This window comes from Stylophora pistillata, chromosome 2 (genome assembly GCF_964205215.1).
Source record: "Stylophora pistillata chromosome 2, jaStyPist1.2, whole genome shotgun sequence".
Classification (NCBI taxonomy): domain Eukaryota; kingdom Metazoa; phylum Cnidaria; class Anthozoa; order Scleractinia; family Pocilloporidae; genus Stylophora; species Stylophora pistillata.
This window is the reverse complement of record NC_142520.1, coordinates 33942788-33969092: the sequence shown is the minus strand read 5'-3', so window position 1 is coordinate 33969092 and position 26305 is coordinate 33942788. Positions and strand designations below refer to the sequence as shown.

General features: G+C 39.7%; 1 protein-coding gene and 1 pseudogene across 1 annotated transcript in view; one reads left to right on the top strand and one right to left on the bottom strand.

Moving 5' to 3' along the window:
* The window catches only part of LOC148739203 (uncharacterized), a 42071-nt gene extending 16962 nt beyond the window's left edge, over positions 1–25109 (top strand). Inside the window, exons 2-5 of the mRNA XM_088749439.1 lie at positions 8335–8400; positions 9692–10021; positions 24038–24283; positions 24982–25109. Of these exons, the coding sequence (XP_088605565.1) occupies positions 8358–8400; positions 9692–10021; positions 24038–24283; positions 24982–25109 (747 nt within the window). The 5' untranslated portion in view covers positions 8335–8357. The remainder of the gene's footprint in view (positions 1–8334; positions 8401–9691; positions 10022–24037; positions 24284–24981) is intronic.
* On the bottom strand, positions 4687–5805 carry LOC148739204 (uncharacterized; annotated as a pseudogene).
* Positions 25110–26305: the final 1196 nt, after the last annotated feature.

The following is a 26305-nucleotide window of genomic DNA, read 5'->3' as shown; positions in this document are numbered from 1 at the left end:
ACACTTCTCCTCTGCCTCCTTCGCGTTCAAAAACGTGCTGCCAGAATAATACTTCAAGCCGACTGTTTTACTCCATCCGTCTCGTTATTTTCTACACTCCACTGGATCCCTGTTTGCGACATTATTAAGTACAAAAAACTCCAGCTACTATTTTCTATTCTTGTCAATTCTGAAGCCCCTCTATGTCTTAAAGAGAAATTCTCCTTTGTATCAGCAAACAGTGCCCATGTGACCAGGGGTGCTGCATCGGGAAACTTAGTGGTCCCTCAGCCCCGAACAAACTCCGGCAAGTGCTTGTTCTCCTTTGTAGCTGCTATTCTTTTTAATGCACTACCTCTTGAGATCAAACAGCTTGTAAGAACTCCTCCTGTTTCGCCTAATGCTCCCATTTCTTTCTCTGCTTTTTTTAAGCGCAAGCTACGCGAACTTTTCATTCAAAAACTCAATTCCGTTGGCCATCTCGAAGAACTTTGCTGCTCTGCATGCCGTTTCCTGCTTTGCTGCAATTGCTATTTCTCCTGATCGTCCTGAGTTTGTTGCAATATATTGTTTATCCTATGCTAATTAGACATTTTTATTGTATTATTTTTAAACTTCATTTTAAATGTTAAATTCAATTAATTATTGTATGTATGTATTTTTCGAATTCTTTCTTATAATATCTACAATGGACTCCTCCTCCACTGGGGATAGGCATTTTGTCAATGAATCAACATATTTTTGTTCTGTTAGAAAACTCTTTACTGGGTTAATCATGTATTTACCTTCTTGAAATAAAGAACATTGTATTGTATTGTATATTGTATTATTCATCTGTAGAGCAGAACTGTCCATGTCCCTCTTCATCAGGAAATCTTCCGGAGAGAGTTCTCACAGATCACCGATCATGCATCTGTAATATTGATTTTAAGGTGATTAATGAAAAGGGGGAGTTTGAACAGGGTGTGGGTGTTGGGGTAATTTGTGAAGTGTACACCTTATCCTGGAGTGAAATTTCTATCTCCATGACAATAGGAGAGAGTGGAAGGGTTCCCTTTGTTAGAAATGACCACTTTGTTGAGGAGTGGGAGGCTGTGGGGAGAATTTTAGTAAAAGGGTTTGTGTCTGTTTCCTATTTCCCCACCTTTTCGTCAGAGGCCTTTTTATGCTACTGCCTCTTTTGCAACCAAGTTCCGGATTCCATGTTTGTTGATTCATTCACAAAATGCCTATCCCCAGTGAAGGAGGAGTTCATTGTAGATATTATAAGAAAGAATCAGCTTCCAGCTGATGAGGATGAATTTATTTATGATTTTCTTGAAAGATTCAAGTGTAGAAGGGTGGTTACCAAGTCATTCTTGAAATTTCCAAGCAGGAACTAGTTCAGAAACCACATCTCATGATTGTCTCTTTCCAACCTTTTGTACAGCAGTTGAAGCAGTATCCCCAGTTCCAAACTATTTCAGCCGCCGAGGGCTTCTATGACAGTCTTAAACCTACAACAAAAAAGGTGCTCTCTTGTCTCACCTCAAATCCACAAAATGAAGGGGAGAGGATGCATTTAAATTTTTGCAGCAATTTGTAAGAGGTCTGGAGATGCCAAAACTCCTGCAGTTTTTTCGCGATTTACAACAGCTATGGATATTATGATTGACAAGAAAATAGAAGTTACTTTCATTAAGTGTGCGGGTTTCAGTGCAAGACCCATTGCTCACACCTGTGGACCCTTTTAGAAATTCAATCCACATACACTATGTGGAATTAAGGGAAGACTTCATAAACATATTTAATTGGAACAACTGGAAAATGGACATTGTATGAAAGAAACTTTATTGGCCTAAGTTGTTGATCAGTGTTTTTTTGTGTTACAAAGCAACTGTCGAAGGGTTGAATCATGCCCTGTAAATAACAGGGTATTAAATTCGAAAGCACAAAATTGATGTCTGAAATGACCTAGAAACTCCTTCTTTTCTGTTCTCAACTGTAAGTACTGTTTTAGTGTTAACTATTGCAGCCTCAGAAGCAGAGGTCTGTGTCAGCCATGTTTTCAAGCTGGGTACAATGTTGCGTTACTCTGTTGTGCATCAGGTAGAAAGTTCTGATTTAAGGTTAGATTATAAGAGATCATGGGAGGAGGTGACTTCAGATTTCAGGCTAAGGAAAGGAGCAGACAGTGAACATCTGGTTAAATGTTGCTTTGAGTTGTTGTCATCAGAAGTGTTTGAGTTATAGCTTTTGTCAGTTTCAGTTCACACAACACTCCAGTTAGGTACATATTAAGAAGGCTCGAAAGGGTTTTTTTAACTGCGCGGAGAATGGGTTCCAAGAGACACGCAAGCAGATTACTCGCGAGAGAAATAAGTGATGGCGCGCGCGATCAGATCCGCGGGCGAGTTGTAAACAAAAATGGCCGCCATGCGCGTTTCAAATTTGCCGGGTGCCTCTATTGTTTCCAGCGGAAGTGGTTGTTTGAGAAACAAAAATGGAAAGTTTACTTCTTGAAAGTAGGTAGGAAAATGTTTGGATGGCAGGACTCTTGCCGAAAGTAGTCAAAAAATATTTATTTAACGAGCTTAAAGCTTAAGGAGGATGGTGAAGCCGACACACTATCAATAAAGTCTCGACGAGTGCATTCGGTAAGTCTTACTTTGTTTCGCGAAAAATTTAAGTCGATACCTCTGAGTGCTATGATTTGTTTCGCATTGAATTTGATTTCTAATAAAATGAAATGACCGAGAACTTTCCTAAACAGCTCGCGGGAAGATGAAAAGGAAAATGAAATCATTGTTGCAGTAAACATTTGATTTAAACATTTGCCATTTGATGTAAACATTTACAGTATGTTTCATGAATGGAAAAGGAGAAGTGTAAATGTTGCCATAAAAATGAACATAATTTTCAGTAAACAAGAGATCGTAAAAATGTAGATGAGACTTTAATTCTAATTCAATCATAAACGGTAAATTTAAAATAAAATATTCATCTTAAACTTGTGAGAAAGATTATCGATATTTCCCTCGATAAACTGTAATTATTACAACTACGAAAATGCAAACTCGCATTTGTTAAGAAAGGATTGCAAAATTTGTTTTGTTTTCCATTTAAAACGGAATAATGAAAGTTCGCGGTTATGACAGTTGCAAAGAAAAAAAAGGAAAATGAAGCCAAGGCTCGTCCATACCTCTAGTACCTCGGAAAATATGGAAATTCGCGAAATCTGTGACGACCAACAAGTTACTGTTGTATATGATCATGAAACCCTGATTTCCGCTTAGTTTGACGCTCACGACAATCTGAAAGACGTCAAAGAAAATTCTTTTCACTCCAAATTTTTTTTCACTCGTCCACTTCAAGTTGCACATGAACATTTACAACGGTCGATTGGTAAATGTGCATCGCCGAATGAGGCCTTCGATCAAGCCATCTCGGAACAACGACAGGATACCATCCAGACGTTCGATGGAAAGCTTCATCTTTCGACAAACATGGTCCAGAAGCTAGCAGATGCTGGTTTGTCTCATGTTACACTACAATCTCTGTACAAGAAACTCAACAATAACGGCCTTAATAATGGAGTACTGGCATTGGCGCCATCTGCAAAATCAACTTGTCATCATATAAGGAATTCCGGAAGAGAATTCTCTCCGGGATGCTCTTACATTTCCAACTGTCGTAACGGTAAGCATTCTGTGTCTCAAATGCTGACCTATTTTTCAGGAATGTGTAAAATCCCGAAACAATGTGAATCTATCTTCAGGATGAACGATTTTTTCCGCGCTGAGGGCATCCGTTAATCAATCGCGCGGACACGGACTCAACCTCGCGAAAATGAGCCCTTGAGGTCAGCGGTATCGTTTAAAGCGCGTGACCAGATATAAGAGTGTGAGCTAAAAGTGCAAAAATAGGAAATAAGGCTTGCTAAGGTGATGAACTAATATCGCGAAAATTCCATGACCTACCCTGATTTTTTGTGTTCAAATTATTTTCATCGTTACGCATTCCTGAAGAAAACTTAAATGCGTAACGATTATCTAGTGGAAATTTTTTTACATTTTAAAACAGCATTTTCCTAAATAATTCAAGTTCTTCTAGTTAGTTTTTTTTATATCACGTATACAGATAGATATTGTGATGATGTTAAATAAATTAAAAAAAAAAAGAACTAGGTCACCGACTTGGTTTTTGAGATATCTTTCAAAAACTGAGTTTTAGAAGGGCTTTTAGCACTACTGTATTGTTGCCATGGCAACCGAGGATGCCTGACGAGCCCCCTTAACCTACATCGCCCTAACATAGTGTTATGCATATGTCAAGTTCCTATCCTGATGATAAGTTTGACAGTCCTGATATCTTTTAGTGATTGCTACTTACATGTACAGTTGTTAGCAGTTATTTCTGTGTAGACAAAAACACAATTGTCATTTTCCCAATAAAATAGTTACTATTAGATAGAATTAGTGTCCTCATTTCACCCCAGTGCTTATTACAGGGTGGGTGAAAAGGAAAGCTACTAGAAGATGATTTTATTGATTTTCTTCTTGTTTTTGTGAAAACCATGACACTAAACACATCTTGGACTAAAAAAGTGTACAAAATACCACCCCTGCAGCTCAAGATGGAAGATGTTGGATTTTCGGTGTTGCCTTGTCTTTCCTTCTAAGATATCTCATTAAGGATTCTACATTCTCAGTGAGACAGTCGGGATAATGAAAATCAATTTTATACATACAGGTGCAATTTGAAATATGCCAAAAGCTCGAGTTGTTGGTTACAAAACTGGAAGAACACGTTCGAAGGATATGCTTTGAAAAAAATTATGTTAACGTTTCCACCTCTTTGAGGAGTTCCATATAGAGATCAAGAGCAGAGCTAACATCGTGTGGCTCTGGAAGGTGATGTTCATTCATAACAATTAGAGCAAATTCCTTAAAATTGTCACTGTAGTCAGGTGGGCACATTGTGGAGTGATCATAGAACTCCTGAACGTCATCCTCGTCTACATCCGTTTTGTAGCCATCTGTACTGTACAGGTGAGGTAGAAAAAACAAGCAATCAGGTCGTCCCCGTGGACCATTGCTGTTGCCAAATTTGCTTGACGATATTCTGTGTTGATTCCAAAACTCTGCCACTTGATATAGCTCATTCTTTAGAATAGGCATGAAGCAAATCGAATGCAGTCAACGTGAACTGGACGTGAGTCAATAAATAGACCCATGTCACGCAGATCTTTAAGAAAATTAATCCACCAACCAGGACCATCCTTAGCTAGATGGGACCAATAGGCCTCGATCCTCAGATTTGCTGTGGACCTACCAGTGAAAAAACACCCAAGACCTGCATCCCCGTCACTGTGGCTTGACCTCAGAAATATATGTACTGCAGCAACCATGTTGTTCTCAGTTCCGTCATCTGATCTCACTTTTCTCGGTAAACCACCGACTTGTTTTACAGCATCAAGATAAAATTTAGTGATAACTTCAGGGTTGTTATTTGTGGGACCAACCTCGAGCCAAATTAGTCTCCTTGAAAATCCATCGATGGCTCCAGGCACACAGAATCCACAAGGTTTCAGTTTGTCATAGCCATCGATGTGCCAAACAAAGTTGGGCCCTTTTGCATGGTATTTTCTTCGGCAAAGTGTCTCCTTTTTCTGCTGTCAACTCCCTCTTGATCCAGCTCTCTCAAAAGTTTCATGACTGTTATTCTCTTTACCAAGTATCCTTTCTTTCTCTGTCTAGCCCATATCCTGCGGTAGCCCACGAACCAGCCACTGCCACCGAGCTCCCTCTCTATGATACCCTTAAGCTCATCAAGAGGTATATTCATGGACGTCTTGACAATCCTACGGTTCGAAGTTGTCTTTTCAGCGTTGATATACTTATCGTTATTCCGTGTAGTTTTAAAAATTCCAGGATTTCCAAGTTGCTGTATCCCTGTTTAAAATAGCTGGAGATCAATTCTAACCTGTCATCCTATAAAACACCATTCACATTCATACATTGTGAATAAACTGGTAGCGGCATTTTATTACTTCTAGAACACTGTTAACTGCACGTCTCAAAGATCGCTGCTATGTTTAGTTCGAAAACTCCCGATTTTTCTAGACTTAGAAGCCCGGGTCTGACGGATGAAGTGCCAAGTGCGGAGCTTTTGTTCCAAAAGGTCAGAATTGAACTGTTCGGAGAATCAACTGAACTGTTTCAAAATCAGAACTGAACTGTGAAAAATCAGAACTGAACTGTGAGCCTTCTGGACCATCGTATTGCGATTAACGACTTCGTTAATCAATGTCACTCTCAATGGTTAATATCTGAGTTCTTCAAAACAATTTGTTGGTTTGTGAAACGTTGAGTGAAGTTCTAAGTTCTTCTATAAATACACTTTCGCCTATTCCTTGCAAGTCCCTTGATATTGGACATCTCTACCGAAAATTTCAAAGCAGTAACCGAAGGAATTCGATGAATAAAAGTCGCATTAAATCCCATTGTGTCTAGTCGGAAAAAGTCTCATTGACTTCATATTTTTCGAAAGATCTCCGCGTGTTTTTTTTTAATGAGAAGATCGTCGCATAATTGTTTAACTCGTGAGTGTTTGTCATACCAGTACTGTTGTTTGTTCAAACGCGTACGCCTTTTTCTCCTCAATTGACAGGTGTCTCATCATGACAGTTACTTATCAAAAAATGTTTCAAAGTTTCTTCGGAAGCCTTTTAAGTTACCTTTACAAATAAAAATGTTTCGGTGAAAGATTTCTCTTTTTCTTTTTTTTTGGATAACGTCTGTTTTCTTTATCATCCACTCGCTAACAAATTGTTAAGTTTAGGGAGGATTTTCCTGTAATTAAACTCGTATTTGTAGCCCTAAATCACTCGAGTTCTTATGGCAATCATTTTTTTATGTGTTAGAAAAAAATAAAAATGTTATTGACCAGCATAGGTCGGTCCGTATTGGGAACAACTGTGCCCTCTGTCTTGAGTACAGCCCTCGGCCTACGGCCTCGGGCGGTATCCAAGACCTCGGGCACAGCTTTTCACAATACGGACCGCCGGCTGGTCAATAACATATATGAAGAAACAAAGTAAGATAGCTCATAGGGGAGGAAACACGTGTAAACACCTGTCTTTATTTGAGCAAAAACAGTTTTTTCAACACTATTCTTCTAGAATTTTTCTGAATTATAATTTCATAATTTCTTTTTTTTGGTTTGATTACAATGAATCTCTTATTAAATTCAAAATAAACCGCCCAGCCTTAAGTAATGTAGATTGATCATTAAATCAATATTTAAATTATAACCATTGGGACATCTTTAGGAAGGCCTGATGAAAATAAAGAATATCAATCACATTATGTTGAATTTTGAGTTTATCGAGTGACAACAACAACTGCTTTCTATACGCAATATAGAACAGTCTAGAATTGTGTAGAATATTCTAGATGATTACATCACATTCTAACTGTTAAACAGTAGCAGCATGACTAAGCACAACAAGGTACACAATGGAACATTACGGAATAGTCTGAAGTACTCTGGAACATTGCTCTCCGGGGTTTAAAGAAAAGAGAAAAGAGGTTCTTAAATTAACATTTAAATCATCTGAGCTACTCACAAATCAGAAGAGAACCCTTTCAATATTTCTTTCTTTGGTTTGATTTTGAAAAGAATAATTTTGGTCATTCGAGGGAAACGCTTTCGTCTTACGAAGGAAAATAACTGATAGTATCCTATTTGAATTTTTTTACTTTGCCTTGTACGCGTGCAATATTTTCTGGAGAAACCTACCTAAAAGTATGATATAATGTTGAGTATCCTGTTAATAATTTTAGAATAAACCAAAATGTTAGTCTCAATATTCAAATGTCCTACGAAGTATTAACACCAGCTATTAAGAAGACAGAGACAGTCCTTTTATTTTACCAGTTGCTAGCATACATTGTAATTTTTTTAATGCACATGCAAAAAGTTTATTGGTATCTGATTAGCTGTATTTTTTATAAGTATTTTTCGGAAAGTTTTGATGTAACTTCCTTCATGCGATCGAGTGACTAACGCATGCCTTTTTCATTGTTCTTAATAAAAACGAGGAATGTTTCAGGACAATTAGGAATTTTTCCTTTTAACTGTATAATGTAAGTGACTCAATGGAGAAACCAATTTTTTTTAGTTTTTCGGCTTCATTTAGAAGGGTACGTTTGTTATATAGCCAATTCAGACTAATTTTTAAAAACCTCAAAATTTTTACCCAAAAAGCTTGTGTATAAAATAATGAGCTACTTTGAAACTATTAAAAGTACCAACCCCTGTTGTTGAAAAATAAGACAGAAAAAATTAAACATACTAACTTTACTTCTGCAGAAAACAAAGTGAAACACATCGTGATGGTTTTTTCAGTGGCTAAGTGGAGTCTCATCCTTTTTTTCTGTAAGCACCTCGGCTGTACACAGCTGTTGTCTAAAGTGTTAGCTAAAACAAAGAGAATTGCAATTTGAATAAAGGCTGATAGTTTCGAAAGAAACTGTTTGGGGCTGCGTCGGTGAGAGTAACGAAATAATTTGGATATATCAACAAAGCTGAAATGGTAAATTGGCCACCGTAGCGATTGGCCACCCTTCGCTCCGACGAAGGGCTAACGCTCGAAACGTCAGCTTTTGTAATCTTTACGGTGGCCAATTTACCATTTCAACTTTGTTGATATATTCAAATTAGAATTGTAATTTGTTAGCTAATGGGAGGGAAAGGAGTAATCCGGGGAGAGGTACGAATTTGGGGAGGCGAGCGTTCAATTGGTATGATCAAAATGTTTATAGTCATGTAACATGAGGTGTAAACTTGTTCGGTGGTAAGAGGAAGCGGTCCAAAACCTTTATCTGGTCCCACTTTGAGCTATAATAATAATAATAATGATAATAATAATTCATTATTTATATAGCGCATGGTCCATAAGAAGATGCTTCCAAGCGCTTTACAATGTGCAAGTAACCCACATCCCACCCGGGGAGGACATCCACCACACATTAGGATGGGAAATTAACGTCTCCTACCCCTAACCTTGCAGGAGACGGGGCCTACGGTTTTTTTTCGTCCTTATCCGAGAAGACTAGAATATCTATCCATTTATTCATATTATAGAAAGGTAGCAAATTCTCCTCAGTTATTTTAAGACCATGAGTATTGGTCCGGCCGGGGCTCGAACCCTCGACCTCCCGCACAACACAATCCCGCCCTCTACCCAATTGAACCAAACAGGTAATATGCATGATCGACTGAATGGATCATACATATTACCAATGCATTTACTTTTGTACAGTCAAATTTCAAAGTAAACTGCAAGAAGTAGAGTACTTTAAACCACTTGGAACTCTTTCCTCAGAGGGGCTCACTACACGTAAAGCGTTAACAAGTTCATGGTTGGAATGGTAGACTGTTTTTTAATAGCTAGCTGAGGCATGTCGAACTTTAGCTCTGAAAGAGGAATTATTTGCAGCCGTGCGGTGGATGCTCCATAAAACTCAATGGTCTGATATCTTATTAGTGGAATAATGATACTTGTACCATATACAGATATCGTTTTGGTCTAACATGGCGGTCCTTGTTATATAGAACTGCAGACTTTATTTCCTCTTTTAGCATATACTATTTAGTATTTATCTATGATATCTATCAATTCTTGTTCTTGTTTAGCTAATCGACTGACTTGTTACACTTTTTACAGTTTTGTTGAAGTATCCTCAAAAAGCAAAAGGATGGAAGGGAGTTCCTCCGTTTCAGACAACACGTGTTCTCTCAGTTCCAAAGGGACACTACGTGGAACTAAACTTTACCATGCGCAGCTTCTGGTGGTCTCCATTTCCATGTCTGCGGGATTACTATTTTCAAATCCGTGATGGAAGTAATCGGTCAGCCAATGTTCTTGGTATATTCTGTGGCTATAAAAACAATGCTGTAGTGCGATCCAGTGGACGATACCTGTGGTTAAGATTTTTCCCTTCTCGCGAATATAATTTTAATGCATTCTACACAGGCCGATCTTTCAATCAAACAGGTACGATATTTCTTGTTAAATGGGAACTGAAGTCGAAAATTGAATCATTTTTAAATTGTAGCTTATAGTTCAAATATCAATGTTCAAAGGTTTTCTTCAGTCTTTGGGCTCAACTTCGCCTCGAAAAAACAGTTTTAAATGGTATTTTGGCCTCGTAGTACGGCGGCTCAGAATAGCGATGTCAGCGGTTGTTTTAGGTCGCTCTTACATCACTGGTGGGGAAGAAAGATAATAGCCCCGTACTCTTCCTACAGAACTTTGGTATGGTTATAGAGTTATCGAAGTTGCGTCGCTTGTAATGGGGATTAACTACGAAATTAAATAGTACCAGTTGTTTCCTACAAAAGATATCCTCATCAGGCATGTTTTGGATGCTCTGCGGATGTCATGAATCGATCGGTAAACATCTCTGTATTGCTTGTTTAGTCGATCTTTCAACTTGCGTAAACAGAATTGTCGTCCACGTTCTGTTTCTTTCCCCCAGTTATCACGTTTTGGATACGTAATACTTTCATATATAGAAGATATTTGCAATCCTCGTCAGCTCAGAAGTCTGCGGGTGAGAAATCTATGGCGAAACTCAACGCGGTTATACGCAATCCCGTGCTAAGTTTAGTGAGACATTAAAAATGTCACATAATAAGTTGTCCCTTTTTTATGTAGAGAGATGTGCTTTTGTAGTATGTTTCCAGACTCTATTTTGCACACAGTGGGTGAAATTCTCCGTGTTAGATAACGACAGAGTGTTGTTGGGCTTTCTTCAACATTACCCGTGTGATTTCATGTGACTTCCCTCGCGAAAGGAATCGAGTGACAAAATTTCATAAAGAAACTAAACTGTTCACCACAACAGAGCCAAAGAATCAGAAATAACTACCTATTTCATTTCGTAATGGATGTGGAAATATTTTTATTGTATGAATTTCTTATTACATTGCAAAGCTCTTACCGGTAATTAATTGTTTTACTGCAAGTACCGACTGATATGTATATGTATTACATCTCGCAGCACCAAACGTAGCGATGACAAATTCTAAGAGCAATTTTAGGCCTCACGGAAAGGTACCCCACCCATGGAAACCGTAACCCCATGAAAATCTCAGAGATGCGCAGATTACATTACTTTGTAACACTGCTTGAGAAAAAGAACGCGGGCTCGTGCCGTGAGTTGTTTACTTCAAAGTTATAGATTTTTGTTAATTAAATCGCCGGCCGACTCGCCGACGATGAGACCTGATGGCACGTAACAGAGCTCACGGCAGCCAGTTTTCTTGCAAAAGTCAGCCACCAGTCAGAAAGAAGCCGAGAAAATATGCGAATTATTCCGAAGAAATAGAAAAAAAGCGGCGTTCCTGTGCAAGTGTGCAGCTTTTTAAGTGAAGAAAAACTCGATCGACTCGAGAGAGAGTGTAACGGGTGAGATCCGAAAACGCCAATCTAAAAGGAACAGTCAAAACCCTAAGACGCAGTCTAGGCAAGTGTTTTTCAGGAGGGAATGGAAGTGCAAACACTTGCAAATGTCTACGACGCGTATCTTTTAGTGTCATACAGTATCGAGAGTTTTGAGTGAAGTTTTAAGGCTTAAGTTGGAAGTTCTAACAAACATGAACAAAATTATCTGCACACGGACCGCCGTGGAAACGTACTAGTAATAGTTTCAGTTATTCAACCTTATAATTGTGATAACCATTTTATTACTAGATTTATATTTTCTAGTCGGGCATTTTTACTTTGTATTCTTTGTTTCCATACTCTATCGTGTGAAATCCGTGAGTTACATATGACTAATTTAAATTGTCACCGTTCCATAATTTCATTATATGTAAAAGGAAAGAACATCCAATTGAAAAAGGACGCGTTGAGGCTCCAAATTCAACTGAAAAAGTGTCAAAACAAACTTACGTCCACTGATTAAAAAAAAAAAAGTCGGCAACAAGCTAAGGGGGACAAGATCTATGGACATAACATTCTCACGTTGGTCTCTAAGGACAGAGTTGGATTAATTAAATGGGCCACTCTTTGGAAATTAAAGGAACTCCAATTGCTATGTGAGATCAAAGAAATGGCTTTATCACCACAGAGCTCAGTCATAAGTAAAGAAGCCACTCCAAAGCTGTTCGAGTTCTACGCCAAGCACATTTTCAGTCTTCCAGTAAACAATGTTCTTGCAGAACTTGAAGACAGTTCAACCTTTCACAACTGTATCTTAATGATAACATGTCAGAGTTATCAAAACAGGCCTCAGTCACATTTTTTGAGAACATTCTACACAGTGGAAAAACCACCACCAGGACCACAGAAGCTGCATGTGAAGTTCATGAAGAAAGAATGAAAGAATAGGCCCAAATACTCACCACAGACCTTTTGCAAGAGGCAAGAAAGAACTTAAACAAGATTAGAGAAAATAGCACACACGGACCACTTACAGCAAAGGATGTTTACCCTAAAGCTTGGATAGAAAAGAGAGCAAACAATGACTTACCAGATATGATTCAGTCAATAAAAGCTGATGGTCACAAACTTAAACTTCACTGGAAGGCTTCTGCCAAAGGAACATCTACACTGGAGGGACAAAGGTCATTCAGCCCAAAAGTAATTGAGGGAGTTACCAGTACACCTGATGGACAAGTTCCAAGACTCATGCAGCTAGCAGTGCTAAAGGTGTGGAACTATGGGGAGGAGCTATCAATTTATGATCTACCAAGAGAATGCCAGTTGTGTCTACAAAACCTTCCAAATGTCTTCCAACCTCCAACTACTTGTCTTTCCAGGTCCCACATGACTGTACATATTATGCCATTGCCTACACATGAAGAATAAAGTAGTCATGGGGGTGGCTCAGTAACTTTTAAACATTTTAGATTTGTACATAAGAACTAATTTCACTGACCCACACTGCATGAAGTAAATGTATCTTAACAAGAATGCATTTTTTTACACACAGAGACACAATAATGAATAAATGTTTCAATGCAACATGTTAGAACTAACCTGATAAAAGCATGTTGTATATGCCATTTTAGTTAAGTAGACAGAACTGAATGTTTTAGTGTATGTAGCATGTTAGCTTTGCAATATTGTAACTGGTTTTACCGGGTATAAGTAAAGTGCATGGAGCCAAAGCTGAGACATGCATCTATAATCATGTTGGATCTTGAATTAAATGAATTGTACATTACATTCAAAATGAACAGTGGGTAAATGAAGCTGTAATATATCTGATTTTAAATTGTTATGCATGACTGTAGCTTAGTAGAATATTAAACAGACATTGAAATGCTGTCACTTCACTACAGTAGTTTAAGACCATAATAAATGTAATATTTAACTGCATACATGTGTTGAGGCGCGGTGGCCTCACGGTTGGTGCGCTCGACTCTGGATTGAGTGGTCTGGGTTCGAGCCCCAGCCGGGACATTGTGTTGTGTTCTTAGGCAAGACACTTTACTCTCACAGTGCCTCTCTTCACCCAGGTGTATAAATGGGTACCAGCAAATTTAATGCTGAGGGGTAACCCTGCAATGGACTCGCATCCCATCCAGGGGGGAGTAGAAATACTCCTAGCCGCTTCACGCTACAGAAACCAGAGTTAAGCACCGGCCTAATGGGCCACTAGGCTCGTAAACAGACTTTACCTTTACCCTCACTACATGTAGATTAAATCCTCATACTGTTGTACATGTACAATTTAACATATCATTAGCAGTAGGTAACTTTTAATGTAATAAGTACATGACTTTTGTATAGGTGTTCTTGTACATAATAAGTGAATCATTTTGTATAGGAAGGGCAAAGCTAAGTTATGCAGCCAATGTTATGTTACATACAGTTAGTGTACAATGTATAACAGTAATACATTAGATTTAAACACTGGAACTGTTAAAAATGTGCCAAGTTCATTATCCTGTCTTTCCTTAATCCGTGTAAAAGATAAGTAGGACAAATCCTTTAAAAGTTTTTCTTCTAACTATTAAATATCTACACCGATGGAATTTTTTTTTCACATACAGGCAACTTGTTGTACCTGGACTAACACAAATTATTGAATATGCAGTGTGGTCTAAAAAGAATCAGTGTGTTGGTCGATCCTCCACATTAAAAGCGCCCAAAAGAAATAAGCATTGATTTAACAATCGATATCAGTCAAACATCGTCAATAGTACCAATGAGTACCCGAGAAGTGATTGATAAACTGCTCTTGGTTCCTGTTCACGAATAAACCGGAGTTCACTCTCGATCTCTAGTGGGCGATATTGAATGTAAGCTAATTGACCCGTTTCCACCAACACACCCCAAGATAGGGTCAAGATAACCTACTTTATAATACTACCTCGAGCATCGTGCGCTTCAGTTGCTTTAACTCAGCTCAGTCGATATATTTCATTCCTCCATGACATCGTGAGCGTGCGTCAAAAACATGAAAATAACTTTCATAGGAAAAACAGTGGACTCCAAACCTCAATTTGCCTTGAAACTACAATGCCAATTCTTGAACTTGTCCGTTTCGAAATTCCAAATAATAAACACCACGCGTAGTGAATGACAAAACAGTACGAAAAAATAGCATTTCTACCACTAAGTCGATGAAAAAAAAATAAATAAAACGGTAGAATCCTTAACTCCCTTGCGGTCTTCGCGGTTCAAGTATTAAACTACCAGATACTTTGTGTTTTGATAAGATATTCAACGGTAAAGTTTTAAAAGCGTAGAGGGGAGAAGTAAACACAACAAGGGACGTCATCTGCGCATGTCTGAAATTTTCCTTAACCCACTTGCGTACGCTGTTCCGTGAGGACTAAATTTAATTTGCTTGCAGTTGTTAAAATACATCGAAATTAAAATCTGTTACATAATGTTATCATATTTTTTTCGCATATATACGTTGAATTTGAAAGTTTCACTGAAAAAAAGTTTCTTCGAGAATTAGGCCCGGTTCAGACGCCGATCTTTTCATGAGCCGAACCTAGTTCCTTGAATTAAGTACATGAAAAGATCGGCGTCTGAATCAATTTGGAACGGCTCACCCGTTCTTCCCGCCTGGCTTGGCCGAGAATTTCGCCTGTAGAACGCCTTTGGAACGGCTTTAATTCAGACGCCGTACTTTTCATGTGCCGATCCTAATGCATAAATTGTTGTAATGTATTTTGCAAGCAGTTTGACTTGTTTTACTGGAACTGAATTTGGAACGGCCGAAAAGAACGGCGTCTGAATCAGCAGGCGTACTTTTGTTAATTTGGGTCGGTCCAAATTCGAATTTAGTTCGGCTCATGAAAAGTTCGGCGTCTGAACCGGGCCTAAGAAACACAAAATGGCGTATTTACGAGAGGGCTCGCGAATGTTTTTGCTGTCAAGGACTTATTAGGATTGAGAAGGCATTTCGATCTCACAATTTAATCATTGTTTTAAATCCAGGATTGTTTACCTCAATTTAAATCTAGCTCTGCGAGCTTGAAGCCTGAATATTAGCCACTCGCATCAGGAAATGTGTTGCGTATGGCTTTCACAACGCACGCTGGAATCACTGGAATCACTGTCCTATTTTTCTGCCCCAAGAAACCGTGGACCCATGCCAGGTGCCACGTTCTATAAAAGAAAGGAAAACACACATGAAAAAAAAAAAAAAAAAAAAGGAAAGAAACAAAATAGTCCCGCAGCAGCTACCAAGAAGATAGGTGTTGCTTCTCTCATCACCACAGAAAAGGTTTGACTGTGGAGGTTGGTAGACCGAAACCTCCTGATTAACGCTAGGTAGTTCGTAGACTTGATTTGTGGTATAGGTTTTGAATTAAGGGGTGTTTTCTGACGTCACCTTAGCTCAAACATGAAAACGAGGTGATATAACAAATGAAAGATTTTTACCCATTTGTGGCTATAAAAGGATTCCAGATTGAACCAAACTTGTTGCAAACGTTAATTACTGTTAAGGAAAAATGGTCATAATCATTTTGATGTGTCACGTGACATATCACGTGACACAATCCAACCAAAACCTCCTTTTTTAAAGAAAAAATGTCGGGGAGGTCTACATCTTTTTTTTTTTTTGGACTGTAGTAGTGTAGATCCTATGGAATTGAAATATATCTGTGAAGAGAGGATGTTTTCGTTCCACAGCATGCATTTTTTGCGTTTTGTAGTGAGGTTTTTGATGATAATTGCGGTAATAAGCCGCCTCAGGGTTCCCGGTTCATCAAGTAGCGGTAAACGGAATGAGCAATTTTAGGCAATTCCAACGCTTAAAGACTTTGTAAGAGTAGCAGATTTGCAGTGGTGCAACGTTTTATCTACAAATTTGATCAGGAGTGAAACTTTCTGTTATTGGAAATCAATTTCCAAAGATTGCACTAGTGTGATAATATGTTCTATAATGTATTTTGAAGATTTAGTCAAAATAAAGTTTATTATATCAAGCTCCTATAAAAGATGTTCATAACCTGAGTTTAACATGCTATAAAATACAAAATGAAATGTAAAAAATGGCTTAAGCGAACCTGATGATTTAAAACGAGGGACTTTTTGACTTCCCGTTGTTTAGCGTCGCTTTAAAGAAGCTTCACGAAAGCGAGGTTTTACTTTCTAAGATGGCGGCGCCCATTATTTTATATTGCCTGTAAGTATCATCAACTGATACGATCAATCATTCTTTATTCTGTTACAGTATTCTGTTACGTTGTTTTTCGTCTATTCCAAAGCTCTTTTGGATAAAAATCTCATCTTTTTTCTAAAACGAAAGCACTCGATAATAATCTTAGCCTTTTGGCGGTTGAGATGTTTTTGGAAACGACGTTTCTCCCCAGAGTTGTGCTAATGTATTGTACAACATTTTCTTATCGATTATTGTCGTTATTTTATCCAGTTTAGTTAAGCCGTCGTTTCTAATTTCACAAATGGACTAAAGGTTTTTGTTATGTTAGGCATTTTTTTTGCTATGTTTGCAGCACATATGGCTAGTCTAGATGCCGACGAACAGTTCTTTGATTCCTTTCCTCGAGTAAAGAAACGTAAAGTAACGAAGACCTTTTCGCAGAAATTCATAATTTGTGGGGAAGATCGTAATGAGATCCTAAGGAAAGGAAGAGCTGTGGCAACCTTAGTTAGTGCTGTTAAAGACGTAAAGATAACGTTTTTAGGAGGCTTGCCGGAGAGCTGGACGATCTCGATAAGGAAGATGTTTACCGGCATTCATCTTGTTACTCCAGCTATACCAGCAACCAAACTATTGGCTATGCTATCAGTAAGACAGACCCTTTTGTCGTTGAACATGTATCTTGCGAAGAAAACGAACAAGAAAGGGAATAAGAGACTTTAGCGAGAGTTTCACGGTCAACCACAACCGCCATTGATTGGTCGAGATGTGTATTTTGTCGAAACAAGACTCATAGAAAAGTGGCAACTATGTACAATGTCTCCACCTTCGAAGCGTGTGAGAGTATCAAGAATGCTGTTGACGCGAAAGGTGATGAAAGTATGCTGCACTGTCTTCTTAGCGTAAATAATGACCTGCTAGCCGCCGAAGCAAAATATCCCAAAGGCTGCTTTTCTTCGTATGTTAGCAAGTCAAACCTAAAGCATTAAGGCTTTGGTGATAACGTATCTGCACATGACGCGGCTTTTAAAGATCTCGTGAGGAGCATTACCCCTGCAATTTCGGACAGAAAAGCATACGATATGCTGACTCTCTTACAGAATTACCAAGAGAATCTGAAAGAAAGAGCAGTCGACGGAGAGAGCTACACCAAATATCGATTAGAGAACGCTTAAAGAAGCATTTTTCGGGCAAGATTGAATTTTTTCGAGCCAACAAGACAAAGCAAGAGATAGTATACTCGAGTGCACTATCTATTCAAGGCATCATAATCGAAGCAGCTGCGGCCAAGATGGATGAAGCTGAAGCCCCACCTATTGATCAGGAGATTTTCAGAGTTGTAAGGCATATCAGAGAGGACATCAAGAACACCGATGGAACAGAACTGCGTCCTCTCGATATCAGCGATATGTGTATGGAAACTGCGAAGAAAATAATACCAAAGAGTCTGTACTTGTTGATACGACAAATCACATGCCCAATTGATCGCCAGATGTTTCGAGCGCCACCCGGAAACAACTAGAAGACGAACGCAAAGTGTTATCTGTCGCTCAAGATGTTATTCATTCAGCATCCAATTCCAAAGTGAAGTTACCTAAGCATATAAGTCTCGCTATGGCAATCCACCACCTCTCAGGTTCCAAATTATTAATCACTCTCCTAAATCGCATGGGTCATTGCTCATCTTATGACGAAGTACAGGCAGTAGATACCACTCTAGCGATGGAGGTCACAGCGTTGGTTGAACAAATGGGGACGATCATACCGTCTAACATCAGTCCAAGCCCTTTCATCAGCTTGCTGCTGATAACAATGATACTAATGAAGAAACATTGGATGGTAAGACCCCGACACATGCCACAACGATAGTGGTTTATCAGCGAAAGCAGTACGGCTCCCAGCCCCCTTCTACTTCGCATGCCGACCAAACAAGGCGCAGATGGTCCCTGCATTCACCTGGCCCACTGTAAGAGGTACAGGACTGTTCAATGCACGGTAGACGACCTGTGGTCAAAGATTTTCTTGGTGTTGTGGATAGAGAATGGTTTTCTGGGAAGAGCCAAGACCTAAAAAGTGCAACTGTGGACGACACTATCTGGGTGATTCTTCGAATCGAACCCTCACTTTTACCTAAGACAACCGTCTTGGAGGGAGCTAATCGTCAGCTTGTACCTAGTTGGAGTGCATTTAATGCCATATTGTATCCAGACATCTCCTGTTCCACCAACATCGGCTACTGTCCATTACTTGATGCTTCTTCAACGGAGTTCAGCACAGTCTATACTGTCATGAAGCACGCCCAGCAAATAAGCCAGAAAGTTGGACAGTTGGAAGCTGTGATTACATTCGACCTCGCTATCTATGTCAAAGCCAAGGAAATACAGTTCAAGTTTCCCGCCGAGTTTTCCAGCACAGTATTTCGTCTTGGAAGCTTTCACATTGCGCTGCGTTTTCTTTCCATAATAGGAAAGAAGCACCAGAGTTACGGCTCATAAGACCTGCTAATAGAGTCTGGGGTGTATGCGGCTGGTAGCACCACGGCATTGATGAATGGCAGAACCTACAACAGGGGAGTGCGTGCGCACAAGCTGTGCTTTGAGGCCTTCTTTCGCTTACTGTGGAAAGCGTTCTTGGTATGGTACAGTCAGGAAGAGGAGGGAAGAAGTGCTCTTATGGCCGAGTCCACGACCAGGACGCTGGCAGCATGCAGAGCAAAGGTGGATGCAAGAGCAAGTACAACAGAAGTTGCGGAGGATTTTGAGAGTCTTCGAGAAGGTCTCCAGAACTTCTTTCTTCGAGAAACTTGAAGAATTGAAGGAAAAACGTAGAAAAGCGTCTAAGTTATTCGCCTTTCGGGAAGAGTATGGCACCATGGTTGACCTACTGTTGCAGCTCATTAAAGCAGAACGAACAGGGAACTGGAAGCTGCATCTATGTACTATGGCAGCCATGGTCCCTTATTTCTTTGCAATGGACAGGCACAACTATTCGCGTTGGTTCCCAGTCTATCTCTCTGACATGAAACAGTTGGAAACGAAGCATCCTAGAGTCCATCAGGAATTCATGAATGGAAACCATGTTGTTAGCCGATCAAGTAATCCCTTTTCCGAAGTATCCGCCGACATGGCGTTAGACCAATCCATAAATGCTGACTTGAAAGCAAAAGGCGGTATCGTGGGTATTTCTCAAAGACCAGGAGCGCTTCAGCGATGGTTTTTGACAAGTCGCGAGTGTGCAGCCATCACGACCTCCCTCAAAAACATGTATGGCGTCGAGAAGACTGATTGCTCAGGTGTTGTTCACAAGGAAGCTTCAGCAAACAGAGTTAAAAGAGACGAGTGTGACGTTAGTAAGTTACTTGCTTGCTTTACATCCCGCGCGATGACACACCCTTTTTCCGATGACACAGGAGAACTTGTAATCTTCGCCACAGGTGTTACCATCTAGCATTGCAGAGAAGTTGCTCGCTGGTACAGATAAAGGCAGAGAACAGATGAAGGCATTTGTGGAAAAGCGTCTAAACACCGGTGAGACAAGCTTCTGGGATCCTGTTACGAGTCTAAAGATCAAAACATTCAGTACCACCACAAAGAAGACAAGAGTAAAATCCACAAATGAAAAGTTCATAACTGTCAGGGCAGACAGAGACCTCTTTGGCAGGCTTCTAATAGCTGCGAATGCAAGAAAAATTAACCTAAGGGAAGTGCTCAGCTACGAGCTGTCCACAGTGCCGTTTGCGCTTAGTCACCAGGATGGAACCCTCAGGATGACGACCAAGAGTGTGGTTTTGAACTTTCTAGAGGAACAAGTTCAAGTTGTTACCTGTCTCGTATCATCAACGCTGAGGACTGTACACATAATTGACGGGATGGCCACTGTACAGATGATGAAGTCTGCAGGAACGACTACCTTTGAGGAGCTCGCCATGAAGTACTTTACAAGTATAGTATCGCTCCTGTCACAGAGCAACTGCAGCGAGGTACACCTGGTGTTTGATCAATATTCGGAGACATCAATCAAGGGTGGAGAACGCGCAAGGCGAGAAACCTCAAGTTCTTTAGAGATCCGTATAAATAGTCCTTCTACTCCGATCCCTAAATAATGGATTAAGTACATCAGAAACCCGCAGAACAAGATCAACATATGTGACTTCTTGAGGAGTGAGATTTGCAAGATAGGGAAAGAGAAGTTGGCAGCCAACAAGAAGCTGATCATAGCGGGAGGATACAAGGAAGGTGAAAGACTGGTACGTGTCACTCGTGAAGTGTGCGAGGACTTGGAGGATCTATCGTCGGACCAAGAGAAGGTGGATACCACATTACTACTCCATGTCAAATATGCAACACGCCTGGAGACAAGGATCATTGTACAGTCTCCCGATACTGATGTGCTGGTCTTGTGTACTACACGCGTCAGTGATATCTCATGTGAGGAGCTGTGGTTCAGAACAGGTGTAAGAGATCGTCGCCGATATGTGCCAGTCCATCTCTTATGCCAAAAGCTGGGCCAGAAGTTGTGCAAGGCTCTCCCAGCCTTTCATGCACTTACAGGGTGCGACACGACTAGCACGATAGCCGGTGTTGGCAAGAAGAAGGCCTGGGAGGTTTTACGAAGTAGTGAAGCACACCAAGAAAGCCTTGGAATAGTAGGGATGTCACCTACTCTCGACGACGCATGCAGAGTTGAATGTGAGAAGTTCATTTGCGCTTTATAGCCCGCTATGAAGAAAACGTCGAGTACTGCTAACGAACTGCGATATTTGATGTTCTACCAGAAAAGACACAAAAGCGAACTTTTGCCCCCTACGTCTGACAGCATTTGTCAACATGCGAGAAGAGCTACCTACCAAACCTATATGTGGAGAATGGCATTGAGAGCAAGACAAGATCTGTCTCCCCCTGAGGGAAATGGCTGGGAGAAGATAGCGGACACCCTCAGGCCCCATTATATGACAAAAGATCCAGCACCGAGCAGCCTTCTGGAATTAACGACGTGTCAGTGTAAGAAATCAGCATGTCAGAGCAATTGTTCCTGTGCAAATATCACTTTGGCTTGCACTGAGGCTTGCATGTGCATGGGAAGTTTCGATAGTTGCAGCAATCCACATGGAACGCTAGTAGACACTGACGATGACGATGAAGATTCGTCCTCGCAGAGCGAGTAGCCTCCAAATGTATCTTTAATATCCTAGTTTTCTAAGGATATGTTACAAATCGCAGAGATTGAAACAAGCTATGTAAACATAGTTAAAGTTCGAGACAGTCTTGAGTTGTATCCTGTCGATCGTGTATAGAATCAACTACATAAGATTACCCTTTCTGATTTCGGTGGAATTAAGTCTTAAGCTATGTGATATAAGCTATTCAATAGAATTTGAAGGATAACGTTTTGGGCATTAGGTCTGTAAAAGTGAATTTTTTTCAAGCTATTTTAGCAATAAATTTGCTTCGAAACGCTTTAAATTGGCTTTGTATGTTTACCGCTGCTTGATGAACCGGGAACCCTGAGGCGGCTTATTACCACAATTATCATAAAAAAAACTCACCACAAAACGCAAAAAATGCATGCAGTAGAACGAAAACATCCTCTCTTCACAGATGTATTTCAATTCTATAGGATCCACACTATTACAGTCCAAAAAAAAAAAAAAGATGTAGACGTCCCCGACCTTTTTTCTTTAAAAAAGCAGTTTTTGGTTGGATTGTGTCACGTTATATGTCACATGACACATCAAAATGATTATGACCGTTTTTCCTTAACAGTTATTAACGTTTGCAACAAGTTTGGTTCAATCTGGAATCCTTTTATAGCCACAAATTGGTAAAAATCTTTCATTTGTTATATCACCTCGTTTTCATGTTTGAGCTAAGGTGACGTCAGAAAACACCCCTTAATTCAAAACCTATAACACAAATCAAGTCTACGAACTACCTAGCGTTAATCAGGAGGTGTCAGTCTACCAAACTCCACAGTCAAACCTTTTCTGTGGAGATGGGAGAAGCAACACCTATTTTCTTGGTAGCTGCTGCGGGACTAAAAACATCGACGTTAAAACGAAGGCATATGTGGCTACTACAAAGATGAAAAACTTTTGCAAAAGAAAATGAATTAAACTAACCCGTTCTCAATGGGGTCCGGGATAGGATTACAGCGTGCGTTGTTAATACCGATGAGTGCTGTACGCAACACATCGATCAGTATAGAGTCAAACAATCCTGAAGTTGGAGTGCTCAGTTATACAAGGAAATCCTGTTGACATAGGAAATACAAAATGTGGTAAGCTACGGGAGTAAAAGTCTGACTTTCAAAGTTGTTACACTGAACTAATTAAACGGTGAAGTAAACAGGAGAAGCTACACCGAGTAACATAGTACATACGGTAATGACTAACCGAGTTGTTTCACTGAAATCATGAAAATGAAGTGAACAAGAGAAACTCAACCGATCTACACAGCACATACAGTAAACACTGCTTGCGCTTCAATACGAAAAAATAGATATTCAATCAGAAATATACCTGATTCATCAAACTTCTGATTCAACTCCTCAAGTTCTTGACAACAAAAACATTCGTTGGCCGTAGGCATAGTTAAGCAATGACCGCCGCAAAGACTGACACCATTCTGCGTTTCGAAACCTGTAAGAATAATCAATCGGAGCTTCTGCCTCCACTTCTTCGTCTGAGCCGATTAGTTCTTCACCAGGATCATACGACGGCTCGAACTGAAAAGGCTACACCACTCATATTTGCGAAATGAAGGGCGAAATGCTCTTAGCTTTATACTTTGATATGGGGCCTTCTCAAGTTGGTTCCCCACCACTGACGTAATAAACGACCGCTGCTAATCATTTCGAGCCGACGGTCTTACAGCCGCAAAAGCGGGAAAAGGCAACTTCAAATCGAATTTTCTCGCAAAAGACATAAAGAGAACGAAAATGAATTTCGAAACTTAATCTCACTCCTCTAAAGCTAACTAGAAATGAATGCAAAAAAGATATTTTAGGTTTCATTTCCCATTTAAATTTCTTTGTATAGGCACTTGGTAAAATCTTTAAATTCAACTGAAAATTCCAGATAGATCAATTTCTATTCAGGAAAGGCAACGATGGTCTACACTACTTTGACGGTTTCTTGCGCATTAAGCAGTATTTTATTGGCTTTTTAAGTAGCTCTATATACGATATACAAAGAGGCAGACAAACAGTCACAGATAGATACAGAAAGAAACAGACAGAGAAAGAGTTATTCGTGTCTTTGGTGTACAAAACAAATTGACTGTATATTGGAACGATATTTTCAAAAATGCGTACACAGTTTGGTTCTTTTATACATCATTTCTACAAATTGGTTTGGTTGTTCTGTATGATAAAGGTTTTTAAAACAATTGTTACTTGCCATTAAAGATGTTTTATTTTTTAATTGCCTTTTGTAGTCACACCTACTATGACCAAAGTACCCGAGACTCAGATGGTAATTTTGAACAGAACCTCCAGCCTGTGGTGCCCGGTTAAAGGTGCGCCAGCTCCGTACATTGTATGGAGAATAAACGGTGTTGTTGTTCAAAATAGTACCAGCGTAAGATACCAGCTTGTAACTGCACTAAAGAGTGAGAATTACAGCTGTGAGGTGCAAAAAGATGGAGAGATATCAAGGAGGGAAATTAGCTTCAGCATTGAAAGTGAGTTTTATTTCTCATACCAGTGTAATGGAACCGTCTTAGTTTCTCAATTAGATTGCCTATCAGTTGTAATAATCGATATATATTACTTTTTATGCTAAGTAGTTCTTCGTTCGGATTAGGCTTTCTTAAACAAATAGCGAAGCCTTAACTGTGCTCTGTTCTGTAGTAAAGCAGGAAGCGACTAGAGCACGAAAGAAGTGGGGAAGAACAGTCGACTACGTCTCGTGTTCAGAGCACAGTCAAGGCTTCTCTATTTGTTTTATAATAAAGAATCCGTTAAATTTCTTGCAATTTTCAAACAAACTTTATATTCAAAGCGAACAACAGTGTCATCAGCATGCTCTATGCTCTGCCAGATCACGCTATAATAAGCCAATCAGAATCCTTGTTAGATTGGGAAAACTATTTTGATTGGATGAAAAAGATTAAGGCTGTCAAAGTGTCCAACCATCAAAAGCTATCACGAAGAATCACAAATCTTACCTAATACTTCACATGCAAAAAAGTGCACTTTTTGCGTTCAAAAAGCTGTATCTTTAGTAACATGATTAACGAAATCCGGCCGAATGTTGGCCCATGAAAACCTGGACGTTATCAAAGTGACAATTTGAAAACAAACTACTTAAAGCTTGTGGTTGGAACTTGACAAACTGCTCCGCTATTGTTCTGTGGATAAACAACGGTGGAATATACAGCAGCGGGAGGATTTTCTGAACTGGTGGCTGCATTAGGGGAACTTGGCTGCGATGGTCTTCCATTCAATGCACCAGAGAGGACATCTGAACAAGCTCTTAGTTGTTCACTGGATGGACGAGTGTCGTGATTCCTTAGGTCAGCCTCACTACGATGACATAACTACAGCGTGATTTCAGTGGCCCTGACACTATGGTTTGTGTAGATTCTTGAAAGAGACGCCAGTTTAGAAATTTCTTTCATCATTCCTTCAATTTTGTTGACCCCCAGAGGTTTGTTGTTGCACCACACGTCAACTTCAGATTTCACGGCTCGCTTTGGGTTGTGAAAAAATGATTCGCAGGGAGGATTTATCTCCTGGAGATAGTTCTTGAGGCAGTTAAAACCGTCAAAAAGGGGATCCTTTCATGTTGAATACATGTTGGCCTCCTTTTCTACTCTGCTCATGTCTTCAATCCCCCTGGATAGTTCCTAGTAGCCTCGCCATGGATCATTGAAACGTATTCCCGTCTATTGTTGTCTAAAAAGAACTGAAGGCTGTGCTTCGTCAACTGTCGTAGACCTTCGCGTCCTCCATGACACCAGTACAAGGTTACATGAAGCCAAATATTCCGTAGGATTCTCTCCCCAGATTGTATTTGACGATTTCAACTTTTGGAGGTCTGCTACTGAAATTGGAGGTTTGTATTTTGTGTTTTCTTTGTTCTCGCGCTTGTTTAGCTTTATCTGACTCTAGAGTAGCTTGTTTGACGCTTAAAAATCTGTGCCGCATGAAGTGGAGATTCCCCTGTTAAATGGCGGGTTGTTGAAGTATCTTTCAATTGCATTTCGTAATCCAAGAAGGGATGACGTTGAATACAATGCACAATCTTTTGTTCGTGCTTCTGCTTAAACGAAGCTTTTAGATTTAGGTGAAGCTCTTTGTCGTTCATTTCGAGGAGGTTGTTGGCAACTTTTCTTTCCCTGCACCAAGCTATTAAAAAACGGAAGAAACTGATATGTTATACGAAAAAAAAAATCTTTATTTGTGCTTTAGTGTTCATTTTTGAGAGAAAGTTGCAGTTGTTGGTTAGAAACGTGTCTGCGCTAAGCAATTATAAAATTATCCAGCTACCTTGATTGTGTTTTTGGCGAGAAAGTTTAGCAAATGTGCGCCCACTCTATATAAGGTTTTCATGTTGTATTTATTATATTTTTGCAACAAAAGAACTCACATTCAAAAACTCGGATAGTGCACTTGTAATTATGTCGTCAATTGCGGCGCTTGACATGTTTCCAAATCTTTGCTAGTTTAAGTTGCCGCCTCGTTCATTGTTTTCAAAACTA